Source organism: Molothrus aeneus, chromosome 3, assembly GCF_037042795.1.
Source record: "Molothrus aeneus isolate 106 chromosome 3, BPBGC_Maene_1.0, whole genome shotgun sequence".
Taxonomy (NCBI): domain Eukaryota; kingdom Metazoa; phylum Chordata; class Aves; order Passeriformes; family Icteridae; genus Molothrus; species Molothrus aeneus.
This window is the reverse complement of record NC_089648.1, coordinates 48,795,579-48,812,847: the sequence shown is the minus strand read 5'-3', so window position 1 is coordinate 48,812,847 and position 17,269 is coordinate 48,795,579. Positions and strand designations below refer to the sequence as shown.

The 17,269-nt window shown below is 39.3% G+C and overlaps 1 protein-coding gene across 1 annotated transcript in view; it reads right to left on the bottom strand.

Annotated features, from left to right (window-relative positions):
• The window catches only part of PEX7 (peroxisomal biogenesis factor 7), a 42,523-nt gene extending 28,076 nt beyond the window's left edge, over nt 1–14,447 (bottom strand). The window contains exons 1-5 of the mRNA XM_066546874.1: nt 14,294–14,447; nt 12,912–12,969; nt 11,279–11,429; nt 6,809–6,886; nt 6,397–6,505 (exon numbers count right to left, since the gene is read on the bottom strand). Of these exons, the coding sequence (XP_066402971.1) occupies nt 6,397–6,505; nt 6,809–6,886; nt 11,279–11,429; nt 12,912–12,969; nt 14,294–14,417 (520 nt within the window). The 5' untranslated portion in view covers nt 14,418–14,447. The remainder of the gene's footprint in view (nt 1–6,396; nt 6,506–6,808; nt 6,887–11,278; nt 11,430–12,911; nt 12,970–14,293) is intronic.
• Between the last annotated feature and the right edge of the window lie 2,822 nt (nt 14,448–17,269).

Genomic DNA, 17,269 nt, shown 5'->3' with positions numbered 1-17,269 from the left:
TTTTTAAAAGCTAGTGATATCTTTATTTCAGGGTTGCCCAAGAGGATTATACATAAATCCTGGGACAATTTTTTTTTTCAAAATTGACCAAAGTTAGGACTTATGATTAAGCCATTCTTCAGCACATGGCAATATTGGTTAGATGCCTACCTGTAACCCAAACGACACAACCCAGATTAATTTACTGTAAAAAAATGTGACTGATTATTTCTTCTGAACACTAAACCATTTTATAACATGAGATTTTAATATGAAATACTACAACCTGAAAGTGCTTTATATTATAGCATGTGCTACATATAGTACTTTACCATTAGCATATAGTATAAACTGAGGGATAAACTCATTTCCTGAGAAACACTTCAGCCTGTACATTAGGGAATGACTTAGTAAAGCTTATTTGATGCACTGGTTTTGGCTAGGGTAGGTTTAATTTTCTTCACAGTGGCTGGTATGGGGCTATGTTCTGGATTTGTGTTGAGCACAGGGTTAACACTGAGAAGTTTTTGTTATTGCTGAGCAGGGCTTACACAGAGCCAAGGCCTTTTCTGCTTTTTACACTGCCCTGCTGATGAGGGGGCTGGGGATGCACAGGAGATTGGGAGGAGACACAGCTGGGACAGGTGACCCCAAACTGACCAAAGGCATATTCCAGACCTTTGACATCATTCTCAGTATATAATGTAGGGGAAGGAAGGAGGAAGTGGGAGGACATTTGGAGAGATGGTGTTTGTCTTCACAAGTCAGCGTCATACATGATGGGGCCCTGCTCTCCTGGGGATGGCTGAACACCTGCCTGCCCATGTCAAGCAGTGAATTAGTCCCTTGTTTTAGTTTACTTGTATGCACAGCTTTTGCTTTCCCTATTAAACTGTCTTTATCTCAATCCACGAGTTTTCTCATTTTTACCCTGCCTCTTCTCTCTGGTGGGGCTTGGTGGCTGGCTGGGGTCAAACTCCAGCACTGGAGCACAAGACGTGGAGGAATTCAATAATGTACTGGTAAGTCATGAAATAACAGATTACAAATGAAAACGCTCCCCTCACATCACTACATAAATCTGACATAACAAACTAAGCAAGTAAATTGTACTTCAAACACTTCTAGCATAAAGAGCAGTTTGGCTGAACTGCACCAAGCCACAGTAACTCCACAGTCAGCTTGCTCTCTAGATGCTTGATTTGTACAAGCACTTGTACAAATTGAAGCATCTTATTCTTTTATCCCTTTAGGGTTTGGTTTCAAAAATGACCATTTTTTTGCAAAGCCTTGAACCTTTTTCACTATGGCATTTCTCCTAACACATTGAACAGGAAAATAACCAGGAGTCATAAGAAGCAAAAAGTGGACCCACACTGCATTCAAATGGATTGAATATAAGCCTCTAGAAAAAAGTGCTTGGAACTCATGAGAAACCAATGTCATATGGAACCTCAACAAACATAAGCATTTTTGGAATTACTTGTCTGCAAGTCCTACTCTCCAATGGCTCCTTCTTTTGCTCAGTGCTACTTCTGAGGCAGGAATGTGAGCTGAAACTTTAGAAAACTGATGTCAAAAACCTGACAACCCTAAATTTTGATCCAGAAACACAAGAAACACCTCTACTGAGAAGCTGCACTAATTCAGTAAATGTTCTCTCACTAGAACACCTAGTGTACACCTTCACCAGCTCATCATTTCATGCAATATAATTTGTTCAATCATAGATGTTTTTACAATTTGAATACCGAACACAGAAAGGTGCACCAAGACTACATGCCAGCCTGATCTATGAAACTACAGCTTGGCAATCCCCTTACTACACACATTTATCACCAAGAGACCAGTAAGCAAGAAGAGACTTCTTAAAAAGCAACTCAGTAACTCAGGGCTGGCAGTAAAACAGAATATGAGATAAAAAATGGGTTTCAGTTTCAACGTTAAAGTCTAGCACTCAATGCAAGGACTTACAAGAGTGGGATCTGGATTTACAGATTCATTTGTAAAGTAGCAAAGCTACTCATTTGTAAAGCAGCAAAGCAGTCATCCAACACTTTTGTCAACATAATAAAACTGTGTAGAAATTATCACGTCCTGTTGTGATACAAGAAAATTTTTTGCCCTGGGCTGTGATTCTGAAAAACAAGTCTTTGAGCAACAAATACAATTAATTGATCTATTCTGATGAATACAGAATTGTCAGGCAGATTTCAAAAAAATTTCTTTCCCTCATTAATGAATTAAGGTATTATTAAAATTATGTACCTGCCCTGATCAGTAAACTTAAAAGACTGATTTAAAAAGGAAAGCAGTATTAAAACTAAGGCCCCAGTATTTAATAAAATAGCTGTCAGTCATTCTAAATCTGGGCTTTGTTAAATCCAAAACATCCATATTTTCATTTGTCAGTGTTGTATCTGTATCAAAGAATACTTGCAGATAAAGTTAAAATGGTATTTATTAGGTACTTTATACTGTTAAAGGACAATAAACCCAATTGATACTAAAAAGGATGCTTTCTTTATAAACCGCAGGACTAAGCAAGGCCTATTGCTCTGCAGTCATGGAGAATCATTTAGCAGAACTGATTAACATTTGACTAAATACTACTGTTGTGTGCATTTCTAATGTTTTTTATGAGATTCTTACCAATTTGCTCTCTGGGTTAAAAAAAAAATTAAAAAAATCTAGGCAAATGACATAATGACTCATTAAACCCCTTTAGCCATGAGGCTGCTGTTAATGCTGTTAGTGGCTTCATGTCACTTCTTTAATGACATTTTCCACATCAGTGTGTTTCCAGCGTAAGGCAGACATTTACCAGGGCTCTGGTTTGGTGCCACATGTACACCTGAACATCCTGCTTATCTGCTCAGAAATTGTTACTGACATCACAACAGCACTTATTTACAATCCAGAATTAACAGTTTGCTCTGTTACTATGAACTCCCAATATAAAAAATAACAATAAAAAAAAAGATAAGCCATTTACTTTCAGGTTTTGGAGTACAAATGATTGTGAATGAAGACAACAGCATGGTAAAGTACCTCACACGTCTCTGTAAATGTTAAATGGAAGTTTATTAGATGCTGAATAAAACCTAATTTGACTGAAGCATGAGACATATATATCTTCTGCAATTCAATTGCATTTTATTGTCCACTGCAGACAAGCTCAGTTTTCTTGTATGTATTCAGAATGGAGACTTAATGAAGCAAAAAAAGCTATACCCAGTATCAAATTCTTTCTCAATTGCTTTTTATTGCCATCTTGGATTTCTCATTTTCTTCACTTGTATTCCTTTTCTAGTCTCATAATAGCTTGAGAAAAAGCCATATTTCAAAATCAAATATAAGCTTCAGGCATAGGTTGATCCTTTTGAACAGCTATTTTACTGTGGTTTGCAATTCTGTAGGGTTTTCTGTTTTCAGTGTTCACAAACTAATTAGTTACACGGAAATTAAACTTCTGCGGGATTCTATGGGGATTCAAATAAAGGCAAAAAATGGCAGGGGTGTGGCATGCAATATATTTTTTGACCTTCTTTCCCCTTGCTTACTTCCTTAAAAAAAAAAAAAAAAGAGTGCATTGTTTTACTTACATTTAGTTTAATCTAAAGTATTTAAAGAGCAACATTTTTTCCAATCTGTGGTTTACAACATACCTAACTTACCTTACTCATACATGCAGAATTGAAGATTCTGCCACATGAAACAGTTCATTCCTCAAGCATTGCAACTACATTATTAAGATAGCAGTAAGTACATGGTTGTGAGTAGGTATGCGTGGGGTGGGATGAGAAAGGAGACAGGTGGGGCAAAAGAGAGAAGAAAAAAGACACAAAGACACCCTACAATCCCAAAGCAGTACAGACTCCTTCAAGAAAAGAATGGTTCAATAATCTTTAACAACATCCAAAAAAAACTATTGTTTTTAAAAGTGAAGAAACACAAGTGAGATGAAAAAAAGTACATAAAGTTTCCCTCCAGATGCATTTCAGTTACTAATTTTCAAGACAACAAAAAGTTGCAAAATCAAAATAAGAGACCACAGAACCGCAGGTCAACCTTTCCAGCAAGAACATCCCAAAGAAGGGAACAGCTCTAAATTTGACACAGTACTATCACATTGAGATTCAAGTTTCTCTCCAGCTCCAACTTTAGCTCAATAGAAGATGAATCATCAGTGAAATTTAGCTTTCTGTCCCATGATTTTCTGTCATCCTCATAGAGTATGCAGATCATAGCAAGTTTTAAATGTGGACAACCAGCCTCCTTGAAAAGTTCCACTTTACTTTCATCACATACCTTGACTGACAGAGTAGAATGTCATTAAGCACTGAACAATAAACTCTCTGAACACCAACTGTGTGATGTACCTTTCTTACAAGGAACTGGCCTTTACACACAGAGCTAGAGGGTCATGAGTCCTTCTACTGTCCACAATCCTTCTGACCAAAGAAATGACTGCCAATATGTATTTTCTGTAGTAAAACAATCCAATCAAACCACAGGAAAATTACAATGCAAACACAAAACCTTTTCCACATCAGCATGTCACGATTTCTATGTTATTTCATCTAGAAATACACCAGACATTTTATTTTGGAAACTGTAAGAAAGTTCTTCATCATTTTGAAGACTTCTTCTTATAAAATTGAATAATTTTATACCCAGAATTACACTATCAGTGTACCCCCAATAGCAGATTTTTATTTCACACCCGAGTGAGAACTTCACACTTAGAGAACAAACATAATGTATCTTTTGTGCATGTTGTTTTTCCACCAATGAGTGAAAACTGACTGCAATTAGCTTTAAGCTCCAATAGCATATTAGTCCCTTTCAAGCATCAAAGTAAAAATTCACAAAAGAGTAGGAACTCTGTAGTGTTCTAGTCAAAACTTCCAACAGCTGCACCCACTGAGTCACTCAAAGATCAGATCAATTGTTGTACCAAATTCAGGTACCACAACATATGGCATCTAACAATCAATGTTTCCCAAAATTGTTCAAGAGCCAATCTATTAGAAGAAAGTTTGGCTACATATCCTAGAGGTTCAAATATGAAGTAATTAGTTGTATCAGCAAAGCCCTTTTGTTCATCTAGAATGCCAGAAATTTTGTATGGCTAAGACTACCATGGACAGGAGGGTTCTAAGCAGGACTTTGAAGAGAACATTCCTTAGAACTTGCAAAAAACACTTAAGCACTTAACCTTGACCAAATGGTACTTAGGTACTTATTTTGTTTATAGTATATAGATAGTTGCATTTCAGTAGAACTGTTCATACAGTGTACAGGGCTCAATCCATAAGTTTCTGCACATCATGCTAGACAGGTATCATCACATAATGTGGAAAAACCCATGCTCAAACATTTGGCTTTCAAGTACTACTATATAGAACAAATAAATGTTACTCATTCATCATTCTAGCTAAACTCTGCAGGCAGAATCAGATGGAAACAGCCAGACAGAAATTTTATGAAAGCCGCACGTACTTTTTCATCTGACTTCCCACAGAATAGGAAAAACTAGTATCTGTGTGTACATACTGTCTCTCCAACTTCAGAAACAGGGAAACATAGTTATGTTTACCCTCTCGATATTAGAGCCAAACAATTTCTATTAAAATCAGTACAGAAGTACAACAGATATGAAATCTAAGAAATTTAGGCCACCAGAGTTAATCTATCAATATTTGTATTAAGACAGTTCCTTATAGCCCTTTTAATTCCCAGGCAAACTCTGTGGCTCACAGCACCTCTCTCCCAGTTAATCATCAGCTGGGCCCCAGGTTTCACTGCAGAGCTCTCCTTGTGCCTCTGAAGCAGGAGCAGTGTTTGGAAAACACTACCATCTCACCTCTCTCTGCCACTGTGTACACCCAACTCAACTTTGATTGTATTTACCAGCAAGACCCACAGCCCTTGCCAAAGCAGAGAACAAGAATTGATTGAACAAGGCACAGATATCTACAGAATTGCTTAAAAAAGCTCAGTGGGAACTGACTACATTTCTCACAGAGTTAATAGTCTACCAACACTTGAGATAATTTGAACAAAAACATAAGCCAAAACACAAAATAAAGTATATAACATGATTTAGTGGTCAATAACAAGAGTGAGAGGAATGGAAAAGAGATACATAAAATAACAGAAAAAACTGCCACAAGGTCACTGCTAGAAAACTCCTGAGCCCCATTTAAATGGCCAAGAGGATGATCTACTGACTGTAACAGAACCTACAAATCCAGCTGCAGCAATACATTTACCTTTCCTTGTTCCATTTTTATAGAACAAGTGTATATGACACACACTACCATCTGCTGGAAAAAGTGCTGAACTGATCCACTGACAGAGAAGGCAGCTTTTGGGTTTTTGTTGTGAGAGCCTCTTTACCATCAGGCTTACCTGAGGCAGATGCAAAACAACCTGGGATGTGTGGAGACCATATAGTGCTGTAAATGACTGCTTCATGGCCTTTAAAAGTGCATAATGACTTCCCCATAGCTGGATCCCACTGAATAAAGGAAAAAAGAAGACTATTGAGATATACATTCAATAAGAAATGAAAGGTTTCATACATTGAAAAAACCCCAGCTTTATACAAACAGAAAGGATTAGATGAATGTTTTTAAAAAAAGGCATTTGTAAGCTTAAACTGCTATCATCTCAGAGTTTAAGCAACCTCTCAATTAAAGCAGAATTTCAGCTGCAGAGTAAAAATAAACAGGAAAAGAGAATCCATGTTGTTTCTTAACACAAAGGACTATGAGATCCAAAAGAAATCACACTTTTCACCTTCAACAGAAAACCAACATACCAGCTTGGCTGTTTGATCCCATGAGCCAGACACCACTAGCTGCTCTCCTCTAGTTTGGCTCCAGTCAACACTATATGCCTGTAAATGACATAAGAGCATAGTTTAGAAGGAGCATTAGAATACAAGTTTCAGGCTGTAGTTAGCCAAAATTTCACAGAATAGACTTGGATTTGCAGATTGTATCCTAGTCAGCTGAAAAACTGTGCCACTGAAGCACAGCAAAACCTCCCAACAATACCATTTACCGGAATAAAAACTAAATGTAGCCTCTCAGTCAGACATTAAAGGTACACACAGGCTAAGAAAAGTATCTGAAAAAGCAAAGATGGGCCAAAATGGAGGAAAAAGAAAAGTTGTAACAACATCCACATACATCTACCATCACTAGGAGTCTACCACTTTAAAAGCCATAATTCAGACTTGATTTCTTATTGCTAATCCAATTTTATTCAAAGATCTACAGTTTCCAATTGCTAGCCATCTCTCATTGTAAATGCCATCTCTCTTCACAGGTGACTTTGAGATTTTGACTGACTAACAATAAATGTTTTTTTATTATATCTAGCTCTCCTAAGAAATATATGTCATAAAATACTCCTGGTTACCATCTTTTCTAGGTTCTATGGCACTCTTTTTTACCATCCAAATCCTCAAACAAGTAAAATTAAATAAACTAAAAACTCACTTTCTCTCATAACTACTCATTTCGGCTATTAAGCAATTACTTTCCACTGTGTAGTTGGAACAAGCTCCCTCTTCCCTGACAGCATATTCTAATGCTGGCCCCTGCTTTCACAGAGGATAGCTCAACTCCACCCTTTGCTGCTGATTTTTCAGCTCTGCTGACTCACAAAAATAAATGCACTAAGGTAGTTCTTCAAATTATTTAAAATCCTCAAGTCTCAAGTACATTTACAACTTCCATATTCAAATTCACATCATTACTGGATGGAAGGTGCATTCTGTTTTGTCTGGTTTTACCTCACAACAAAGTGATTCAATAAGCTGCAGTGGGACATGAACCATTTCAGTGTAAGGTGGATAAATATTAGATAAAACAGTTCATCCACTTCACCTCTTGACCCAATCAGAGCTCCCAGGACACTTCTCAGAAATGTGGTCGCTACCTATGAGTAGCAGGTGGCACTGCTCTCAACAGCTGGGCCAGTAACCACCAAGCATTTGTACTCCACTTGGGATAATCTAGTTCTAGCACAGCACTGGATATGGTCCGCAAGTCAACAAATGTTGGGCTTGTCTTGGACAGATGGAATTGTGCATTTAATAACAGCAACCCTGTTTTGAAGGTGAAGTGTTTGGATCTGCATCACCAAATTAAAAAAGCAGAGTAGCTGAAAGGGAAAGAAATCCAGCGACTGTCTGGAAGTCTTCTATGGAAAGTGTCCTGTGTGAGAATGGAAATTGAGGCAATATTTAGCTATTTCTGAGCATTTTCCTTTCCAAGAAATATTTCAGTCTATGCTAGATCCAGCTTAGATGAACTGGTTTTCATCTATTTGCTTGTCTTCCATAAGTCAAACACAACCACTACCCAGAGAAAAACAAGCTGCTTTATCTGCAACTCTCCTTTTTTATTTGACAAAATGCCACTTTCCATACACTGAAAGCCATACTGCTCTAGAATAATTTTGTACTAAACTCACTTCCTTGAGGAGCTTACAGCCCAAACATACAAGATTCTGGGACAGTACTTAACAAAAGCCATATAACCAATTGAGAGGTAATTATTTCGGGTTTTTTTACCAATCATATTCTTTGACTTTTCTACTTTTGTTAGCTAACTAATTATCCTACAGTTCATTAAAACATGCTCCTTTCCACTAACTCTTCCACTAAAATAGGAACAAAGGAAACACACCAGTACCTCTCCATAGATTCTAAGAACAGAAGACATGACACTTCTCCAAAGTGGTTCCCAAGCTCCTCACAAATATTTCTCTCTTTGCCTTTGAATCTATGTGATGGCCTGAGCTCAACTCCTAAGCTGCTGCTGTTTGGAAATGCCCCTAATTGTATCACTACACAGTATGCCTCTTTCACACAACAGCTCAGTAAGTATTTGGTTCTCATATTCATATTCAAGATTTTCCAGAGAGAAACAGATCTTTGGGAAACATGCACCTGTGTCACACAATCCACGTAGCTGGCATTCAATACATCGTATGTGGGATGATGTATCAGATCTGCTGCAGGGATAAGGCAAAGCACACACAGGGCTCCCAGCTCACTCCCAAGCTATCAGCACGTAGATCTGCAGAGCAGGTGCTGTGATACAGGCCTGGCACATATGGCACACAGGGCTGGCACTGCTCAGCGCTCTGCAGCTGCAGCAGAGGCAGCAGCACCTGGGAAAACTCTGCTTCGGGCAAGAATTACCAACAGAACAGACAACAGGCTCAGGAAAAACAAGAGATCCTGTCCATTTGGCATGTGACAGGTCTAGGTAATAGGGAGAGGATGAAAAGAAGACAGTGTGAATAACCCAGTAAGGTTCACTTTTACTCTTCTTTCTTTCTCATGCCATCCTCCAACATAAACGTAAAGACACTTCAATGGAAGCTGTGTTAAGAAACTGGGAAAGACTAATAACACAGCATATACCTTAGCTGTTAATCTTTTAGTGCTTTATCTTCAATCATAAAATAAATGAACCCTAGCTTATTCCTAAACAGCAGCAAGAAATGCCTCAGGCAAGATGAAAAAATGAAGGAAAAAAGATGTAAAAACATAAAAAATAGCTTAAAATAAATGTTCAGGTTCACTTTACAGGACAAATTTAATTCAAGAATTCTATTATCTCACAATCCAGTGAGATCTCATCAAAACCAAAGTAAATTAGACTAATTTATTCATAAAATTCAGCAATTGGCTAGTGCTGGAATAAAACTCATCGTCCTTTGATAATGCAAATTCACTTTTAAATTAAAAATGCACATTCTTTTTGAGAAGGAACAATGACCTCATTTAGGAAAAAAAAGAAACAGATCCCTGTCAATCATGCATTAGAAATAGTACAAAATGCAGTGACAAAACTGTCATTAAAAATGTCAGATAGGGACTAAGGATTAGGAAGGCAGTGAGAACACTGTCTGTGCCAGTGTTTGCCAGAAATTGCTAGGTAAATTCCTCCTGAAATCTATCCTCTTAACACAAGTTCATAAAGAATCAATACCAACTTTTCATATCTCACAATAAACTCTCACTCAGCCCATGTTTCCTATACTGTCTTTCTGAGCACAGCTGAATATGCCCACCTCCCATGCTACCAGCTCAGCTAAGAGATAGACACAGAAATGTTTATTTCACAAACAACAGATGGTGTAACAGAACCAAATAAACTTACTGACGCAATTTCAATGAGAAAATGGCAGAAACAAACAACAAAAACCCGGTACTATGTTTCACCTACATCTTTCTCTAACTACTATCAGCCTTTGAATATTATCAAAATCCTGATCACAACTAGAAACTCCTCTCTCAAAATTCTCAGTTTATCCAGTAAGTGTATTAAACCAAAGTAGAAAAACTACAAAGAAGTAAGCTACAGAAGATGGGCTCTTGTGTAACTACAGTCACTCAGCTTTTAGCTTAGTGCTTCATATCTGAAAAAATCTTGAGGTTTTCGGGAATGAAATTGAATTCCCTCAAGCAGTTTTTTGACTGCATATCTACTAAATTATTTTATTAAGATCGATGTCCTTTAGATAAAGTATCAGTAAAGTCAGTAAAATGCAGGCTGAAACTCATTGAGTGAGTGGAGGGTTAGAAGGAAAGCTTAAAAAAAAGGAAGAAAAATCACTTTAGAGAAAATATATGTACTATAGAATAGATATCCTTAAAACTATGCAAATATATTTATGAACCTGAATATAATATTCTTCTCTACCCATACATCACTGCACAAAGAAAGTGAGATTTTAAGAAAATCAAATGCAACAGTATCAAACCAAGGCTAAAAAATATACACACTGTCCCAACATTTGACTGCTGTTATTTGAGTGGGATCTCACAGATGCTAGGAGGGAAAAAGATAAGCAGATCTGAGTGCAACCCACTTGCTAAGGATCTGCATAATGTGTACCACTCCACAACCTCAAGAATAAGACCGATATATCAGCTGTCTGACTTGGACCTATCTAATGAGGCTCTCTAAAAATCACAGCATAACTGTAGTAATTTCATACATCACAATGATTACTTAGGCTGTAAGGAATTACAAATGCTATTTTCTGCACATATTAGATTTGTGTAATCAACCAGCACCTACTACAGTGTATGAACATGAACAAGAATATGTACATCCACTTTATATTCAAGTTACTAATTCAAACCACGACCCAAAAAAGTTAGAAAATAACAAGCTGCTTTTGATTATAAGATTACAAATAAATATTTTAATTATTCAAACATAAGAGCATCCATTACATTTTCTAAATTTGCCTGATTTACCTCCAGAGTGTGCTCCTTATAGACTTGCAGTGGACCTTTGGTTTTAGTCATATCCCAGATTTGCAGAGATCCATCTCCACTACAAGTGATTAACATGTTTTCATTGCTCTCACTCCAGGTCACATCAAACAGGCCATCATTCCAGTCAAAACTAAATTGGAAAAATGAAGATATTTGTCTGTGAGAAAGCATGACATAAAAGTCTGGACTAGTTCCATGCAAAGAATGTCTTTAAATCACCCTTTTTACCATTCTAAACAGAATTTTGACATATTTGAGTTTCAAGTGAATTTCCTATTAATTTACTTGTTTGAATGTCAATTTCTACAACCCTATGCCAGAATAGATTGATTAAGTTAAAGCATAAATGAGCCAAGGACCTTCAACACACAAAGAAGGAACTCTGGTTCCAGTCTAAAACTTGCCACACAAACAGAGGTACAACATGGCTCAGTCTGATTTATGGTTTCTCCAGAATGCAAGAGGCAGTTTGTTTCTAACAACTGTGGTAAAGAAAGAAATAAAACTGTGTTGGGAGAGCCTTATCGAATTCACACCACTATGAATCTGAGTCACAATGAAAACTCAACAGAAAGACAGTCACGAATTTACTGAAGAACTCTACACTCCCTTGAAAATGCTTCCAACACACCAACAATTCACCATATGGTATCTGATGGCATACATTAGTTACTCTGTGACAGCTACCAATTACTGCAATATTATCTGACGAGAAAAAGAATTTCTTTACCTCCTTTTCACTGAAGGTTTAGCTAAGCTCCGGTCAAATTCAATGGCGCTCCACAGTAATGATCATGTGCACATGGAACACTCTGATAAATAACACAGTCTGTGGGTCAGAAACTTAAGAGGACTTTCTACCACAAAATAAGTGGAGTCACTGGAAACAGAAATTAACTGTACTAAACCAGAGTACTTGCCAGAAGCAACAGAGTGTTGAACATCTTCAAAGAGTCTTATTTTACAATTATGAATCAAAAAAGGTTTCTCGGAATATGATCGATTATTTTTAAGCATTTCCACATCAGCCACCTTAATCTAAACAATCACTGTTTCAAGACTTTCCTTAAAACATTTTAAGTTAATAACAGACAAGTATTAAGCACCCTCCTTTCTGATCTTTCTCCCTCTTCTATCCACAACAAAATCAATCTCCTTAAAACCTCTAGAAATCTGTATCTCCTAGGAAGGACCTCCATGACATAGCTTCCTGCTCTATTTTCAGTATAAATCAATCATAAGGGCATAAATCTAGGCGTCAAGGCACTATTCCTAAAAAGGTAGAACTTATAATTTCAAGCTAGGGCAGAGAAGCTGCTCTTAATTCACATTGTCAGTTTTCTACAAAATGGTTTGCACTATGGAAATGGTGTAAACCAGATGATTTCCCATAACAAAATCGATGAAATATAAACATATCTTTTGTACTGTATGTAAATACAAATACATCAGTTTCTAGGTAAATAAAAAGACCTGCATTCAGTAGTTACTTCAGAATTGAAAAAATACTTTATATTGTTAAAAATAACCAAAAATATTTCAATTGTGCCTGGTACTCACAAGTACAAAGTTAGTTTTTATCTTACAAAAATAGAAGATAAACCTGTATTACCTCCTGAGCAGAACAATCCCAGCTTCATTTTGTTCCAGCACTGCCAGAGTTCCACAACCTAAACCAGCAAAATGAAACAAAACATCACAACTAATTCCCCAGTGCCAAAGGAAACTGGAGTGGTTCTGAAGTAGCTTCAGAGTGCAAACACAAAGGGCACATGAACTTTAAGAAGCCTAACAATTATTTGCATAATTAAACATCTTGTGGTCTCATGTTCTCTAAAACAGTAATTAATTTACATCACATTGTTCTGGTTTGATTTTGGTTTTTTGGTAGTGGGGGGTTTTTTTGGCTTTTTTGTTGTTGGTTTTTTGTTTTTATTTTACTCCAGTGTATCTGTCGGTGAGGTTGAAAAAGACTTGCTTATAAAGCATAAAAGTGCATTTTCCCCATGGGCCTCACATGACAGACATACCAACAAGGAGTTCCTTTTTGTCTTTTTGATAACACAGGCAACCAAACACTTTTTTCATCCCTTTCTGAATATAGTAATACAAACACAGCTCACCAGAAACTAAATGAATAATTCAGTTCTGAAAAAACACACATCGGTTCTGCTTCCTCATCTGATGGGGATACGGTTAAAGTAATTCTACACTTGGAATTTTTTTTTTAATTAATGTTTTGGGGAGCAATATTCCCATTGGAAATGAAAAAGATGCCAGTATTGAAGAGTGCCCAGCTTGGCTCTTCCAAGAGACCACGGGGTCACCAGGGCCTGCCTGGACGCTCAGGGACTAAAACAAGAACAGCTCAAGAAGGTGCAGAATCACAGCATGAGCTGAGCTGGAAAGGACCCACTAGGATCCAGTCCAACTCCCGGCCCTGCACAGCACCATCCCAAAGAGAGCATCGTCCAAACACTTCTTGAGCTTGTCAGGCTTGGTGCTGTGACCGCTTCCCTGGGGAGCCTGTTCCAGTGCCCAACCACCCTCTGGGTGAAGAACCTTTTCCTAATATCCAACCTAAACCTCCCCTGACGCAACTTCAGGCCATTCCTTCGGGCCCTGTCACCGGAGAAAGTTATCTTCAGACATTTTATTCACACTGTGTACGTCTTTACTACCACGTTTATTCTCGACCCTATCAAACGAGCGCTCCCCCCGAGGGCGCTATGAGAAGCACCAGTGCAGGGGAGGGCTGGGAAGAGGCGGATCCCGCCCGGCTGTGGAGGGCGAGGGGCAGCTCCCGCGATATCCCCGGCCCGCCCGCGGGGCACAGCCGCCGTCTCACGGCAGAACAAATGCAGCGGAAAGGGAAGCCGTCCCCAAATGCTTTGGCAGTTGACAGACACCGTCTGTCCTTCCGCACACCCACGTTTCCAGCCTCCTCCTGCTCAGCCACGTTCCCGGTCACCCCCGCCGCGCCGCCCCCCGCACCTGCCATGCCGTAGTACTGCGCGGCGGCGCAGGCCACGCGCCCCGGGCAGTATGGCGAGAACTCCACCGCGTACCCGTGCAGCCCGGGCAGCCGCAGGGCGCCCGCGCCCGCCGCTGTGCCCATGGCCCCCGCCCGGGCCTCCGCCGAGCCGCGGAGGAGCCGCGGAGGAGCCGCGGAGGAGCCGCGGAGGAGCCGCGGAGGAGCCGCCGCGCCCCCAGCCCCGGCGGAAGCGCCCGCCCGCCGGGCGGTGCCGGAGCCGCGGCGCCGCCACCGCCATCTTTGGCCATGGCAGAGGGCGGCCCAGCGCTGGCAGTGCGGCGGGCCGGGGAAAGCCGGCCCTCAGGATCGCCTCCTGCCCAGGGGGAATCGCTGCCAAATTGCAGAAACAATCCGCTCTTTTACACGCCGCAAAGATCGGCTCGGTGTGCGTGCATCAGCCTGAACACATGAGATGTTTCAGTCATAAGTATGTGCCTTAGCTCTGATTTTTCCTTTTAAAAAGACCTTCTAAGGTTTTCATTCTCCTACTTTCTTGAATAGATCTGCATATTTTATCATTCTTCTCAGTATGCAATTGTTCTTTATGGTAGTCCTTTTATGTATAAACTTCTTACACCTGGGACAACTTCTGTTTAAGTCAGTGGGAATTTTGCCTTTGAAAGGAAGAGGTAGGCAGGGAGTGTTCAAGTTTAGAAAATTAATAGCAGAGCAGCAGCTGCAGTTTTTGCCATATTTTATCTTATATATATATCCATATCTATATCCCTTAAAATAAAGACACTGAGATTATTCCAGTTGGACACAGGCTACCCTAATTAGTAACAATGACCCGTGTATTTAAAGACAGACCCATCACTTTAAAGATATAAATGCAAAAGTATCGCTTTACACTTTCAGAACTTACCGCAAAAGCAAATTAAATTACATAATCACAGATACCTCATGGAACTTGGACCATAGTTACGTATTTCTGTTACCTGGCCTTATATTTAAAACTAAACCTTGACTACAAAATCCATTGTAAAGCCACAAAAATATCCATTTGCTGAAACTGGCACTCAGATGCAGAATTAGGTGGTTCTACTCATTCTTCAATTTTGTAATAAAAATAAAAACAAGTATGCTTATTAAATAGCCTCTAGGATTTTAGAATAAAATCAGTTCACTGCAAGTGAAGCTCAATTTAATGTATCCTGTGGATTACCACAGCAGTTCTCAAAGCCTCATAACTGGCAATTTATAGGCTTCATCATGTAAAATCAGATTTTTTATTCCTGGGGCAAAGGAATACCTTACAGAATTGGCTGCTCCAGGCCAAATTCAGCCAATTTTAGCTTCAGTGGAATCTTTTTACATCAATTTATCTTTTCAAAATGCAAGTTAAAGGACAGTTTTCTGAGCAAGTGTTTTTAAAGTAATTGCCATTTGTGACTGGGATGTCAATAGCAATGCTTGAAAAGACACAAGGCCACCACTGGGGTACAGTAAGAAAATTTGGACACTGTCATTTGCAAGGTATCAGGTAGTCAGATGCTTAGTGGTGTAAATTCTGGTTACTCTATAAATAATTTATCACTGAATTGGAAAGATTTCATCAAGTGCATTTTTTCCAAGCTGGCTGATCTTTTGTAATGAGTGAAATTCTGCAAAGAGGTTATGCAAGCAGGAACCAGTTCTTATCAGTGGCCCAGCTTTATTTTAAAGACACCATTAAAAGAATTTTCATAGACATAAAGATCAAGAAGTGGATGAAAGGTTACAAGGAAGTCCTGAGAGAAGGACTAGTTCTCAAACTTTTTTTCCACAAACTTGTGAATTCTGGTTTTGAAGATCCACGGAAGTAGAAAGCAAAATAATACGGTCAGTGAAAGTATTTGAATAGGATGGTTTCAAGATAGAATAACAACAAAAGAAACAAAAGCTATTTTACAGGCAAAGAGAGAAGGTCCCAAAAGATGAAGTTGCTAAACATGACTCTTATTTCCTCCTCAGCCCCTGGGCAGCTGAGTAAATTCAAGAAACACCAAGGACCCCCAATCATAGCAGCGTCTTATATGCAGCTATTGAAACCAAATGATCTACCAGCCAGCTCCTTTCAGCTAACACCAAATACAGAATCACAGATTTGGTTAAGTTGGAAAAGACCTCTGAGATCACCAAGTCCAACCTAAGACTGAACATCACCATGTGCATAGACCATGGCACTCAGTGCCATGTCCAGGCTTTCCTTACATACCTCCAGGGACAGTGATACCACCACCTCCACTCGCAGCCTATTCCAATGTCTAATCACCCTTTCTGTAAGAAATTCGTCTTAATGTTCAGCTTAAACTTCCCTTGTCTCAGCTTGAGGCCACTTCCTCCCATCCTGTCAAAAGTTGTGGGGGAGGAGAGGCTGACCCCTACCTGCCTACATCCCCTTTCAAGGCGTTGCAGAGATCAATAAGGTCATCCCTGAGCCTCCTCATCTCCATGCTGAACATCCCCAGCTCCTTCAACTGCTCCTCATCAGACTTGTGTTTCAGAGCCTTCTCCACCTTTGTTGTCCTTCCCCGGACTTGCTCCAGCACCTCAATGTCTGTCCTGAACTGAGGAGCCCAGAACTGGACACAAGACCCAAGGTGTGGCCTCACCAGTGCAGAGGAAGAATCCAGACAGATTCTTCCAAACAGACAGAACCCGCTTGCAGCAGTAGGTGGCAGAGATGTTCCATACAAAAAACGAGAGCCCTCAGTTGAAGGAAAAAAAAATCCCCAACTACACTGAAATTGAAAACACAACATGATTTCAATTAAAAATGGGAAAGTTGCTTAGTATGCCGTTTTAGGCTATCTTTATGCAGCTGTCACTTCTCTAGCTCAGCTCTCAGACGTACCCCTCGTTAGCATTAGAATAGCTATTTGGGATGCTTACTGCAGTATCTCCATGCTTTTGGACCCAAGAGCTCTGCTCTGTTACAAACACATGTCCCTCAT